This window comes from Ambystoma mexicanum, chromosome 14 (genome assembly GCF_040938575.1).
Source record: "Ambystoma mexicanum isolate Mex_15411 chromosome 14, UKY_AmexF1_1, whole genome shotgun sequence".
Taxonomy (NCBI): Eukaryota; Metazoa; Chordata; class Amphibia; order Caudata; family Ambystomatidae; genus Ambystoma; species Ambystoma mexicanum.
The window spans coordinates 457,779,991-457,794,673 of record NC_090940.1 but is presented as its reverse complement, the minus strand read 5'-3'; the positions used below and the strand labels follow the sequence as shown (position 1 = coordinate 457,794,673).

Genomic DNA, 14,683 nt, shown 5'->3' with positions numbered 1-14,683 from the left:
TGGTTTGGTCCTCTTGCTCTTGGATTAGCTGCTAGGCCTGACCCCTTCAATGGTCACTCCTGTTTCCCTTGATATTTTTCCGTTAGGACTAAGGCATGGACTTACATCAAGTGCTGCAGAAATATTTGAGTCCTACCCTCTAGAAACGGAATCTATGGGCCTCATTACGAGCCAGTCGGTCCGGAAATAACGATGGCGGTAAACCCGCCGCCACCGTTGTTTCCAGACCAACTGATCTTTAGTCCTGCAGGCGGGAGGTGTCATTCCCGCCAGGTCTGACCTGGCGGGTTTACACAGCACCCGCCTGCAGGGGGACGTGGAAACACCGGCACCATCACGAGATGGGCCGGTGTTTCCACTTCCCTATTCCCATTGAGTCCTATGGGACTCAATGCGAATGGGGATTTACTGAATTCCGCCTCCGGAATTACCGGGTCACCGGGGCTGTAATGCCCCGGTGATTCCGGGAATCACGGAGGCGGAATGGTAATACGAGTCCGGCGGTAACCTGCCGGTTTTTCCGGCTTGGTTACCGCCGGACTCGTAATGAGGCCCTAAGTTTTGAATTTATATGTAATTACAAATATGCTGTAATATGTGTTTGTTTTTTCTTTTCTTCCCTTATTTGTTGTAGGAGTACAATGACATATGCTGTGTTCTGTATATAAATGTTCTGTGCAATGTAACTTCTGCAATGAACTAAGCATTGTTGCTATCGAATACAAGTGGTATATATGAGAAAATAGACTATACATCACCAGATTAAATAAAGCCGATTTATGAATTCACTCTTGGCTACATAATAATTGCAGGGATTGAATCCTCCAACTGACAAGAATGTTTGGGGTCATCTAGTTAAAGTTGTATGCTATCATTTTTGATTTTCTGTAAAATTACAAGGACATACTATGAGTAAAGTATTGTCATAAACTTATCCTGTAGTAGGATACATTTTTGTTGTATCAGAAAACAGCATAGAACACACGTGATAAGGGAGTACAGGAGACGGACATGGCGGACCTGTACCTCCAATACATTTCCAGCATCACAGGTACTTGAGGCTGATTGGGAGGGAGCATGTCCCTGATCACATCCCTGAGGATGGTACACATCTGTGGTGATCTCATGAGTGCAAGGAATTTTTCGAAGAACCTGTCCTCACAGGCATAGGAGTGCCTGATTGTATAGGCATATGGGTTGGGCCCTGGGGCTGCTGTGTCCTGGGCGTGTCCTATCTCGCTGCATAGGGTGAAGTATACCTACCCTGCAAAGTGGATGGATAGGATGTGAACCAAGTGACAGCAGTTGACCAATCCCACCTGGAAGCTCTTTCCCCAGCCTGGTCTCCGAATGGAAAAAGCGTTGGGTGACCTGCCATTTTGTTTGGCCCAGCGGCCATTTTGTTTAGCTCCATGCCAACTGCTTGTGTCGTGGAACTTCATAAACTGGGACCGACTTCCACCAGTGGGCTGAGCTGTGGTGGTTGAGGCCTACCCTGCACCTTAAGTCAGGGCCTGGTAGGTGGAGTGCCCTTGACTGTGGTTCTGGTAGTGCTGCGTGCAAGCACCCCCTCAAACACGGTCCGGTGTTCAGGCTTAGCCCCTCGGGTTGGGACCCGGTAATAGAGACTTGCGGCCCCTCAGCGGTAGCACTAGTAGGATCTTGCGAATCCTCGGCCTAGTAGCTGGAGCACCCTCAGTGATGTTGCTTGTCTTAGGACGGGTAGGTTCCTCCCGATTGGGCGCTTCCTTGGGAAGGAGCTACCCTTGCAGGGTGCAGAGGAGAACAGGGCACCTACCTTGGGCCTGGTCTTTTGCTTCACAAACGCTTTGAGTTCTTCTGGTGGCTATCTGCCGAAGAGCTCCAGCCATCTGGCTAGTCGGTTTTTGAGCATGCGTTGCACGTGGTACAGCCGTCCCACCTGTGGTCTGGGCCAAGGCACCGGAGGCAGATGGTGTGGGGGTCGGACGTTGGGAAGGGACCCTCGCCGGCTGGACACCTGCTGAAGCCCGCCATCATCGACCTTCGCTGGAGAGGAGTGTGGTGCTAGAGGTCTTTCTCAGACCAAGCCGCTCAATTCACTCTCTCATTTTTGAGCGGAAAGCAGGGCATGGTAGCCAGCGGGGAAGCTGAGGCTGCCCCAGTATTGTTGGCTTACGGAGTGCCCGAGGGTGCGTGCATCTCCCCTTGTCTGTACAATATCTTCATGCCATGGTTCCTTTCTTTGATATGTTAGTACACAAAGGTATCACATTCGCTAATTATGCAGATGATACACATAACGTCTTACCTTTAACAGGGTCACATAGTACAGATGAATCCCAGATCAATAAGGTATATGACTATATACAAAATTGGATGGTCTTGAATGGCCTTGCACTTACCAACGATAAAACTGAACTCATGGTGATAGGACCAAATAATAAATTGACTAAATTAGGTCCCATGTTCAACAGCTTTAATATTGCAGATTGCAAGATAAAGGTCTTTAAAAAAAGTGAAAATTTTGGGCATGACGTTAGACCAGAATTTAAATATGAAATCCGAAGTGAGTAATCTAGTCTTGTGGTGCACCTACTACCTTAAGTTATTGTCTCATCTTCGGCCTCTTATTTCTCAAAATAATGCAGAAACAATCGTAAGAGCCATAATTGGCTCAAAGATAGATTACTGCTCTAGTCTGCTCATTGTTGCCCCACTATCTGAGGCCAATCGCCTACATGTGATATAGAACAGTGCGGTCCAGGTGGTGAAGGGCCTCAAACGGCGGGACCATTTGTCAGATGGCAGGCAAAGCCTACACTGGCTTCCGGTGAGGGCAAGAATACAATTGAGACTACTGCTGAACGTCCACAAATGTCGACTCAGTCGTATGCCCACCTACCTAATGGAGGGCGTAGTTGAGAAACAGAATCAGAGGGCGCTGAGATCTAACAACACCCACCAATTAAGATCCCTGCGCTGTAATTCCAGTAAAGTCTTCAAGGAAGCCTTTAGCATAGCAGCCCCAATGGCATGGAACGCTCTCCCCCTGGACTTAAGAGAGATTGAGTCTACTGATCTCTTCAAAAAGAGATTAATATCGCTCTTATTCTATTAGACATCTGAGTAGCGCAGAGAACTTGTCTACTTGTGTTGTAACCAATCCTTAATGTCTTTTATGCTTCTATTTTAATTATATATGCGCCCTTAAGTCTGCGGGTACCTGGAGCGCATTACAAATGTAAAGTAAAAGAAGACAAAGCAGTACCTAGTAATTGAAAAGAAAAAAAGGTAAGAATACTTCTGCGGGGAAGAACGCAGGGAATTTCAAGGCCAGAGGCCTAACCTAGGAGCACTGGTGAAAGCGGTCAGTTCCCGTCGATGTGGAAAAGAGAACGGAGGAGTGGCACCGGTCGGCAGAGTGAGGGGAGAGCATGCTCCCAGGGCCCCGCGCATCTAAATTTAAAGGGGAACATGATTCTTCGGGTGAAAAAGGTTCTGTCTCCCGTCCCTAGCGAGGGACGCCCATACAGTATGGAGGAAAGGATACGGGACATAGGAGTATGCCCATAACATCACATCCTGTGTCATAGGAACCTAACAGTGCACAGTGGAGTCGATATGAATTCACATGGCACCCCATGGTGGCTGAAAGTATACCAAGACAGCTTCCATTGGAGAAGATGAACCTAAGATGAAAAACTGGTGGGAGGAAGGAATCCATTTTAACTGTGGCCTGATGACTCTTAACAGTTCTGATGTGAAGGACCTCTTGGGCCAGAGAAAGAAATCCAGAAGAGGTGGAGAACTCAGAAGATCCAGACCCTTCCCATGAAACCATGTAGAAAATAATCGCCATCTGCAGTCATACATTTATTTATTCATGGCATTTATATAACGCCCCACCCTGGGGTATCAGTATTTGTTACAGGTATAGCATTGGTTACACATATGGCATTAGTCATTATTCGTACTTATTAAATAGCCATTGTAGCTGGCATCCTGGCAGAAAGTAGCACAACCAGGACATTTCTGGACAGGTTGGACTCTTTGTACCTCAGCCTCTCAGCAGTTGAGCATGAAGACAGAGTACTTGGATGAAGAACCCTGCTCTCCGAGTAGGAGAACAGGTCCAATCTCGCAGTGAGGTGCCAGAGAGAAAAGATGGACATGTCCAAACGTTCCAGGTACCAACTTCTAGGTCTAGCCTGGAGGATTTAAAGTGGACTCAAACTTTCTAAGTCTCTTGAGGATCAAAGAAATTGGAGGGAATGAATACAGGCGATAGAAGTTCCACTCTACAAAACATTGTGTACAGATCTCCTTGTGGGGGTAATCCTAGAGCACATTTTCAGATGACATTGGGGGTAAAGGATTATCCCCCAAGAGGCACATATCTCACCCAGAACCTCATGAAAAAGTCCCCACATGGAGAAAACCAGCATCTACCAACTCAGGGCATCTGTGACAATGTTCAGTCTCCTAGCTAGATGGGCTGCAGATAGGCAATTGCTACCCGTCTCCCTGAAATGCAGCCACATTGCTTCCATACACATAAGAAGTGGCCTCCTCCTTAACCCCTGCTATCTTCGGTTGAGGTAATATTGGCCACAGCATTGCCATTCAGAACCAGGACACACTTGCTAAGTACAGATGGAAGGAAAGCAACCAAGACCAGCCTGATGGCATAGATCGCCAGGAGGTTGATGAGCACCCTCACCTCTGCAGGGGACCACCACCCAGTCACAGTCAGATTGTTCATGGGAGCACCCAGCCCTCAGAGAGGCGTCCTTGCAATCTATCAAAAGAGTCTCAACCCTGAGCAAGTAATCTTTTAGGTACCACCACAGGACATCACTTGACACCATGTTGGAGACCTGAAAAAGGTTACGTTTCAATGAAACTGTGAACAATGACAGCATAGCAACCACTGGAGCAAACTTATGTGAACACTGAATCTAGTAGCAGGAAAATTCAGGACACCATGAAAGCTGAAGAAAGGAAGAGGCCGGGACAATACTCTGGAATTGGGAGAACTGCGTCATCTGAATGATATCAACACTATCTTTGGGAATAATCTGCATGATTTTATTGTCCAAATGAAACAGGATGTCTGAGAAGGAGTGATCTGGGCCTTTTATTTTTTTTTAAGTTGAGCGACAAGACCAAGCTATGTAGCAAATTGGTCCAGGTGTGGCAGCATCTCGAATGAGCCAGTCGCCCAGGTAGAGCAAGATGTGCAGCTGTTCTCCTGAAGCAAACAGCCACCACAGCCAACAGCTTGATGAAAAAACCTGGGGCTTTGGTTATGACGAAGGGCAAGACAGACAGTGCATAGAGGATGTTGCAAACCACGAACATCAGGTACTTTCTGAATTAGCACACGAAAGTAGGCTGCTTGAATGACAGGGCGTGTCATATCTTGGGTACTGAATAACATACAAGACCAAGCCTTGTGTTTAGGTTGAAGGAGCTTTATCCTTTTTCTTTAACTATAATTCATGGATTCTGACAGAATTCCAATCTAAAACCCTTCTCCTAAGGTTGTCATAAGGCTGGCAGCATTTGCTTCGCCATCCCCAAAAAAGACAATTAAGAGTTTCATCTAAAGGATTAGCAGTCCCTAACAAAGATATACATCATATCACTGGAACTGTCAGGAAGGTTTCTCTCTCCCCACTTCTTCGAAATCTAGTCAAATACAGGATTTGCCTTCTTTCACTCGCTCTCTCTTAAGAACCTCTTGGTATTGCCAAAGTGCTTGCTCAACAATATAAAAAAAAAGGTTTGCACTTTCAAAGGTCTTTTTAAAAGGTTAACCAAATTTCATGACACCTCTCTGTCAGTTACAATCTCACTCCTCTGGATTGTTTCTAGTTGGCGCGGGTTACGACCACCATCAATCTCCTAGCAAGCCCTGTAGACATCACAGGGTGTCCAAGTTTCTTTTCATTTTATGACAAAGCCAACTGGGGTTTCTTGTCCCAGTTTCACAAAGGAGATTAAGAGGACTTAATAACCTCCATTTCCTAGGGTCTTTATTCCTCACCTGTGGCACCAGATCTCTCTTCCTCCTCTGATCTTTCTTAATGCTATGACAGATGCTCATTCCCCTGTTTCCTGTGGGTTTGAACCCTTCAGATTTAGGTCTCACCTGTACTCCCTGCCATTTGTGACATGTTCCATCCCAATCTTGTTAGCCAACATCTCGCTAAACTTTGTGCTTTCTCCAGCCACCAACCTCCTCAATGTCTTCCTCCTACCCGATATCTCTGTCCTAATGTCTCCTTCCTACCACCACCTGTTGTCTCTCCTCCTCCTTCTGTCTACAGTGCGCGCTGCTCTTCCCGGTCTTTAACCAAACATTTTCCCTAGCTTCCTTCCCAAAACGTCAACTCGGATCTAAACTTGTGATGCAACCTTCTCCTCTGAAAGACCACACCCTCACTTCTCTATGATGTCCTTTTTATAAGCTACAGTGTCCTCTCCTTGGGTCGAATCTGGGTGTGTGTTTCCCCAGGGAGGCGCCATGTGATTGGTTGCTGTGGAATTGATATCCATTCACAGGTGTAGGAGATGTATCTGTGTGTAATGGGAGCTGTTTTATAAAGCCGGCCTGCCACCTTGGATTTCATGTCTGTCTGCGCATGCATGTCCAAAGTGCATGTACATATATATTAATGGATGAATTTACAAACGTGCAAACCCAGCTGGGAAACAACAGCGCACTGTACAAAGTGTACACACCTAGGGGGTCAAAAGTAAGGCTAAATAGGATGCACAATAAGTGTTCTCAGCACTATTGGGTTGTTCTGAGGAGGTTGGGCCTGCATCTTGGAGAGACTGGGTAGGGGAGGAGGTACACTGACCGGCTTGATGGTGTGGGTCTCCTCACACACCACTCAGAGCACTGCTCTCAGTGACCCAGGCATGGATGGCTTAAGTCCATCTTTAATTTAATGATTCTAAGACACAATTACTAATTTGCGGTCTTGAGAAATGAACATGCCAATTATAGTCCTCATTGTTTTTTTCAGCAATTGGCAGCCTTGGCCTACCCAGGCGGAGTCAGCAAAATCTTTGCGGTTACTTCTAGAGCCTAAATATTACTCCGGATGCATGTAGCAAACAAAGGCCCAACTGGCACAATGACAAATCTTACTACTGCATCACTGCATCAGGTTCAGCGATTCCTTCCCTTGGATTGTATTTGCTTGGTGGTCATAAAATATCATATCATAGCACCTGTATTGTCACAGGAGGATAGCTCAGCGGCAACATGCTCGCCTCGGAAGCAAGACGACACGAAGCAACACAGGTTTGATCCCCAGGTCCACGCTTAGAAACCTCTGGGTATTTAAGTGCGTTATAAATACGGAACTAAGACAACAAAAAAAAAAAACACTTAAACAACTAAAAAACAAACAATTCCTGTAACAGCGCCTCAATGCCCGCAGGCTGTGTGAATGCTTTAAAAATGCACAAAAAAAAAAATATATATATATATATATATATATATATATTTGTAGAGGAAATGCATTGTTGCCAGAAAACTTAAAACATGCATTTGGGCCCATGAAACGGTGCAACCAAGTTGGTATTGGGGGGGCTAGAAAATGATGTCACTATGCAACTCTGCTCTGGTCTATTTTGCATTAACTTCCTTTTGGGCCAATATCGTTTTAAGCTTGGCTGCTTAGCATATAAGGCAGTGCACCTACTCAAAAGGCATGCAACTTGTGGCCCTCTAGATGTTTTGGACCACGATGCCCATCACCCCTCACTATTGTCTACGGCTGCTGGCGCTGATGGAGTTGTAGAACACCATATCTTGAGAGAGAAAAGTTGCAGACCCATTACATACAGCAACACTCATAACTGGCAACTAAACTAAACCTTTCAAGGGGCACCAAAGCTTCTCGTAATACAGTACATTTACAGTGGAAGGTACTTCGCCTGTGGTAACACACTGTGCTACTGTAACCTAGCATTTATTGTTTTAAGCTTGATGGTGGTTAACGTTTGTGATATGGTTTACTTTAAAAAAATGTTTTGAATACAAATTTGCAAGCTCATAAAATGATGCCTCCAATATGGTTTCTCAAGGCTATGCACGAGATGTATAGGTTGTGTTTCAGCCTTTCGACAACTAGGTCTAAAAACATCCGGCATCCATGAGCACAAAGCCTCACTGTAGCAGCTGAGCAGCAAGACAGAATCTCAAAGTTAACTTACCAATGTTAAGAGGTAGAACACAGTAGGCCGAATCAGCTGCTGAAGGATTGAATTCTAGTGCAGGCTTCTCAAGTCTAAGAATATGAGAGAAGATGTATTGATGCAGTCTTGTAATAAGCTCCAGTTGTTGTAAAGACAAACTAAAAGCAGACTTTTTCAGTTCAATCGATATCGTAACTTCTCCAGAGCGTGTGTATACCGGAAAGTGCGGAATCTAGATAACCAGAGAAATTCATAGAATTTGAATTAACAGTTTGCATGACAATTAGTTTGTCTGCATAGAAAACCAACATAGATGATGGAAAAAACAATGCTGATTTTTCAACAAAAAGTCTCCAATTAGATTATACAATGAAGCATGTTAAAGGCAACAGTGTACCAGAATACAGCATTCCTAGATGTGTCAGACAATCCATATTCCCAGAAAGTAGAAAAAAGCTATGCCCTCTGTAAAGACTGTTGGGGGGTGTCTGTACTTCTGCTCTCTATATGGTAGAGGAGAGGCACAGAGGACCCCAGCCAAGATTCTCTATTATTGGTATCGTGGTCGAGCAATCAAGGCCTAGCTTCTCAGGAGGTGATGCAGGCTGGTTCTTAAGTACAGTGTAGTCCCCAAGCCCCCACAAAGGAATGTCCACACACTGTATTAGTTAAAACACAGTCTTTATATAACTAATATACAAGGTTATGTACACTATCACAATAACTCACTTTGTGCTTAGAAAATCAACAATGGTAAATATATACAGTTCTACAGTGGTACCACAATTATTATCAGATCTCATTAAAGTGCATCAACTATACTGTCAAATGTCACACAGATCAATAAGGAGGAAACCAGCAGTAGAGAGAGGAAGGAAATCAAGATGGTTGAACAATTGGCAGATTGCTGGCCCCGTACCACTAGACACAGTTCTGTGTGGGGATCCCCCCACCTGGGCACCTGTAAAATAAAGATATAGCACAAGCCCAGTCCATATATTGTTCTATGAGTCTTATTTCCTTCTACAATAGTTCTACAGCCCCTATGTGCTTGGAATTGTAGCATTCGTCGACGGGAAATCGACGGCCCTTCTTGAGTGCCCTCCCTTTAAGGCAGGAGTAACGGGTCATCGAACGTCTGACGGAGAACAGGGTGAACTACGGTGGTGAAGTGGCAGCTTCGTTCCTAGCAGTGCTCGTCGACGATGGAGCGTTGGCGTCTTGCAAGGAAGAGGCGTGCGGGACACCTCGGTGACGACAGTTCTGGACCGCAAAGAGATGATGAAGAACTGTGGCCCAGCAAGGGTGTCGAGTCGTCGGTGTCACTGTGGTCATTAGGTGGCTGGAAACCCATCGGCAGATGCTCCTCGGCACGTCGACGGTAGGGCCTTCTCCAGCGGGATAAAGCGGGCGGCGATGCAGACAAGAGCATCCGTGGATCAAATGCAGTACTTAGGCAAATGGGAGCATGGTGGCTCCAGGGGGCGACGGCGGTCGTCGAGAGTGGCGGACAACAGTCCGGGCGCTTCTCTTTGGGATTCCGCGGCAGTCCCCGTCTCCGGTCGGCAGCCTGTCGTAGGTCCCTCTACCAGGGAGCTATGGCAAAGATCAGTTGGTGCACGATGGTCCCTCGTAGCTCGGGAAGAGGGCACCTTACCAGGTCCTCTCTGGGTCAGTCCTTGGAGACACAACAGCTTTCAGATTGTGAAGGAGAGCAACAGCAATTCTTCTCGTCCAGCAGGGCTTCAAGGTTAAGCTTCAGTTTCAACTCCAGTTTCTCTTCAGCTTCTGAACACGAATTCTAGCAGTGAGAGGCCCCCAGATATACTAGTTGATCTTCCATTCATTCTGCTGGGTCACACTCAGGCAACCAATCGGTCAGAAGGGCATTCATGCAGGCAGGCAGCCAATCAGGTGCATAGTGCATTCAGGCCATTCACTTCTCTCCAGACCCTCACAACAAGTTATGTGTATTGGGACAAGTACCCAACCATTCAACACTCCACACTGCATTCATACCATTTTCAGGCAGTTTGTCTCAGTCATTGGGTCAAACACCAGATACTAGACACCCACAACGCAGAATGCGTATTCGTCACACATTCCATTCACCCAGGTCCCACCCACAGGGTGTACCCACAACATACAGTCACTGGGAAGGCTCCAGCCAGTCTGGCCTGGACTTCACAACAACACCATATATGGAACTCCCACCCAACAGCCGGTCAGGGGGAAAGGACAGAGTAAGGGCTTCCCAGGACTTTGGGAAAACAAGGTAACAGGCAATAGAAAGCAAGAGGCCACAGGGACCATCTTGTTTCCTATCAGGAATCGACTGATTCCAATGGCAGGGCCTGGGTATCCCAAAATGGAGAATACTCAGAGCACCGGTCAAATTCAGCATGGAGCTGCCACCAGCCCATACCCTGCTCCGTGGGCCACCCACAGGTGCCCAAAAACATACACTAGGGGCACAGGGTTGTACCCCCACCCATGGGTGCCATAAGGGTATCCCATGGGTCTGTTCACCAAACCAAAAGAGAGAGCTGCACCGCCAGAAGTCCCACATGAACTCCTGCGCGGAAAACATGACAGAACACACAATAAAAAGCAGTAAAGGACAAGTATACGGAGGCCCTGTCCCTCCGTTGCATTTCCAGCATCACACCCTCTTAAAATGCTAGGCAGATCACTACATTATACTTCAATTGCATTTTAGGAACCAGCAAATAGTGGATACAGTTGAAGCATCAAACAAAGGTTGCTTTGCCTTTGCAGACCTGTGCTCTTGATACATTGGAGGGAGACATCAGGCAGTACATGTAATCGACAGCAACAACAAAGTAAATTCCAGATTTCCGGTAAATATGAAGATCATTTGTACAGCCTAAATAAACACCTTAACATAGTTAATTGTAATTCTTTCTGATGGATACAATGTTGCCACACACAAATGCCTCATCTTTGAAATTCCTTCGGCGTCTGCGTCCTGCGTCGATGAGGTCAATACGCTGTCCACGAGGGCCTCCGTCGAGCCGACGTCACAGGATGTTATAAGTAGGATGCACGACGCCCATAGCCTCAGTTGTAGTTTTTTTCCCAGAACGTGTGGCACCAATCTTCTGCCAGTATGACCACAGAAAGCCTTGCGGAAACGTAAGCTGCAATCGCATAAGAAATTCTGTAGCGGGGCAGGCAGGGAGGGAGCGATATGGAATACGTCGTCGGACCATCCCATCGAAAGAACGTTAACAGGTAAGAGAGTCACTTGTTCTTCGAGGGGATTGGATCCTCCGACGTATTCCATATCTATGACAGACTCCCAAAGCAGTACCAACGTATGGAGGTGGGAAAAGAATTTAGAATATAGAAATTTAGAATGCCCAATCAAACTGCAGAGTAAAGGACCGCCTTGCCAAAGGCCAGATTCTGCCCATGGATAGAATCTAGGGAGTAGTGTCTTACAAAAGTATGGACCGAAGTCCAAGTGGCTGCTTCAGAGATGTTACAAATAGGAACACCCCTCTGCAGGGCAGTAGAGGCAGCCATACCCCTAGTAGAATGGGTCCGTAAGCCTACCTGAGGGTTCTTACCTGCCAAGCGGTAAAATTCAGAAATTGCCAAGATAATCCATCTAGACAAAGTCTGCTCAGTAACAGCTTCTACCAAATGCCTTCCAGCGTAACCTATAAAGAGCTGATCATCCACTCTGACCCGGGACATGCGTGAAATGTAGAAACATAAAGCTCTCCTAGGATCCAACCTATGGAGCCTCTCCTGTTCCTTTCCAGGATGCAGAGGGGGATAAAATGCCGGAAGAATGACCTTCTGGCTTAAATGAAATTCGACACCACTTTCGGAAGAAATGAAGGACAAACCCCAAGGACAACCCTGTCCTTATGAAACACAGTGAAGGGTGGCTTAACAGAAAGTGCCTGCAACTCAGTCATTCTGCGAGCGGAAGTAACCGCAACTAAAAATACAGTTTTAAGGGTTAACAGTCTCAAAGCACAAGAATATAAAGGCTCAAATGGAGCACACATTAGGAATTTTAGAACAAGGTTCAAATCCCAACCGGGCACCTGGAAAGGTGATGGTGGGAACACATCAGTGAACCCTTTCAGAAACTGAGAAATTAAAGGAATTTTGAAATAAGAACACTCCTCAGACGAGCGCTTAAATATGGACAGCGCCGCCAGGTAACCTTTAATGGTACCCACTTGCAGGCCCTTGTAGACTAACAAGAACAAAAAAGACAGAACCACAGGAATGTCACATGAAAAAGCATCCACATTCTTAACCCTGCACCAGTCGCAGAACTTTCTCCAACGGCAACAGTACAAGGACTTTGTTGCAGGCCGTCTGGCCGAAAGCAACACCTCCATCACGTCTTCAGAGAGGATCCAATCCCTATACCTCAACCTTTCAGAAGACAAGCGTGAAGGTTGAGGGATCCGACCTCTGGATGGAGAACCTGACCCCCCTCTCGTGAGAGCAGATCGTCTCGGTAGGGAAGACGGCGTGGAGGGCAGATGGACAAGTCGAGAAGGTCCGGGTACCACGTCCTCCGGGCCCATACCGGAGCAATGAGGATCATCCGGGAACCGAACCTCTGTAACCTCTGCAGCACTTGCGGGATGACGGGGACTGGAGGAAACGCGTACAGCAGTGGGAAGGACCACTCCACCACAAACGCATCCCCTAAGGCTCCTCTTGGAGATAATTCCCGCAAGCACAACATTTCGCACTTCCGGTTGACACTGAAGGCGAAGATATCCACTTGTGGGGTCCCCCAAAGGGCAAAAATCTCCAGGAGAATCTCCTGAGGAAGCGCCCACTCGTGAGAGATCACGCTCTGCCTGCTCAGAGCATCCGCCGTCTTGTTTTCGTCTCCGGCCAGATGAACTGCCGAGATCGAAATTTCCTGCTGGATGGCCCAGAACCAGAGCTACATCGCCTCCCTGCACAAAGGAAGTGACCCTGCCCCCCCACCCCTTTTTGTTGAGGTAGTGCATGACCACTGTGTTGCCCATCAGAATCAGGAACATCCTTCCCTTGCAAAATCGGCATAAAAGCCTTCAGGGCAAGCCTGACGGCCCTCAGCTCCAACAGATTGATATGGAGTCTGGACTCCGACGGAGACCAACGCCCACTGACTGTCAACTCGTTGGCATGACCTCCCCATCCCGTGAGGGATGCGTCCGTCACGATCGTCACCTTCGGCCAGGGTATCAAAAACAGAGCCCCCTTCATCAGATTGCCTTCAACGGTGCACCACAGAACGTCCTGGGCCACCGAGGGCGGCACCTGAAGGGGGACCGACATCCTGCCGGAGGATTATGACCACTGCATCTTGAGAGCCCACTGCAGAGATCTCATCCGCAGTCGAGCCTCTTGCACCAGAAGAATGCAGGATGCCATCAGGCCGAGCAACCTCAAGAACTCGAACGCAGGGAGACTCTGGGCATGCTGAAACTTGTGCACCATCTGCAGAATGTGATGAGCCCTCACCTGGGGAGGGAAACACTGCCCCAGGGATGTGTCGAGCACTGCTCCGATGTACTGGAGGTGCTGAGTTGGCGTCAAGTGGGACTTCTTTAAGTTGAGGGAGAAGCCCAGCTTGTGAAGGGAATGGCAGGTGACTGACAGATGATCCAGGAGAGCGTGCCCTGATCAACCAATTGTCCAGGTAGGAGTAGACGTGAATCCCCCCTTTCCTGAGATATGCTGCCACCACCACCATGAGCTTGGGGAAAACCCTCGGGCGGAGGTCAATCCGAACGCCAGGACCCGAAACTGAAAGTGCGTGTCGCCAACCGCAAACCTCAGGTACTTCTTGTGCTTGGGATGGATCGGCACATGAAAGTAAGCGTTCTTGAGGTCGAGAGACACCAACCAGTCCTGAAGTTGAAGGGCCTGGAGGACCTGAGAGAGAGTAACCATCTTGAACTTGTCCTTCCTGAGGAGCTTGTTCAAACCACGCAAGTCCATGATGGGTCTCAATCCTCAGTCTTTCTTCGAAATCAAAAAATAAGGGGAATACCATCCCTTGTTCCTCTCCGCTACAGGCACCAGTTCTATGGCGCCTTTCTCCAGCAGGGATTGTATTTCCTGCGCAAGGAGCAGATCCGGACTCTTCAAAGAGAGATTCCCTGGTGGATTGTCGTGAGGCCTCTGCCGGAAGGAAAGACAGTAGCCGTGGGCTATGATCTCCAGAACCCACACATCTGAAGTAATGGCACGCCATTCTACAAGATGCTGCGCCAGCCTTCCCCCAACTGACGAACCATGACTGAGCTGAAGCGGCTGCGGCATTGCCTGAGGGTAAAGGGGCAACTGCCAGAGCGGCTTTGGCACCTCTAGTACCTTGTTTTCCACCTCTGGTACTCCTACGGTGGCCCCTTTGACTTCCAGCTCCTCTCGATCTACCAAAGGATGAGTAGTATCGAAATAAACCTCCCCTCCATTGCTGTCCCCTAGGACG

The 14,683-nt window shown here is 47.6% G+C and overlaps 1 protein-coding gene across 1 annotated transcript in view; it reads right to left on the bottom strand.

Annotated features, from left to right (window-relative positions):
• DICER1 (dicer 1, ribonuclease III) overlaps positions 1 to 14,683 on the bottom strand; it is a 2,611,056-nt gene that overhangs the window by 795,129 nt on the left and 1,801,244 nt on the right. The window contains exon 16 of the mRNA XM_069637684.1: positions 8,218 to 8,431. Within this exon, the coding sequence (XP_069493785.1) occupies positions 8,218 to 8,431 (214 nt within the window). The remainder of the gene's footprint in view (positions 1 to 8,217; positions 8,432 to 14,683) is intronic.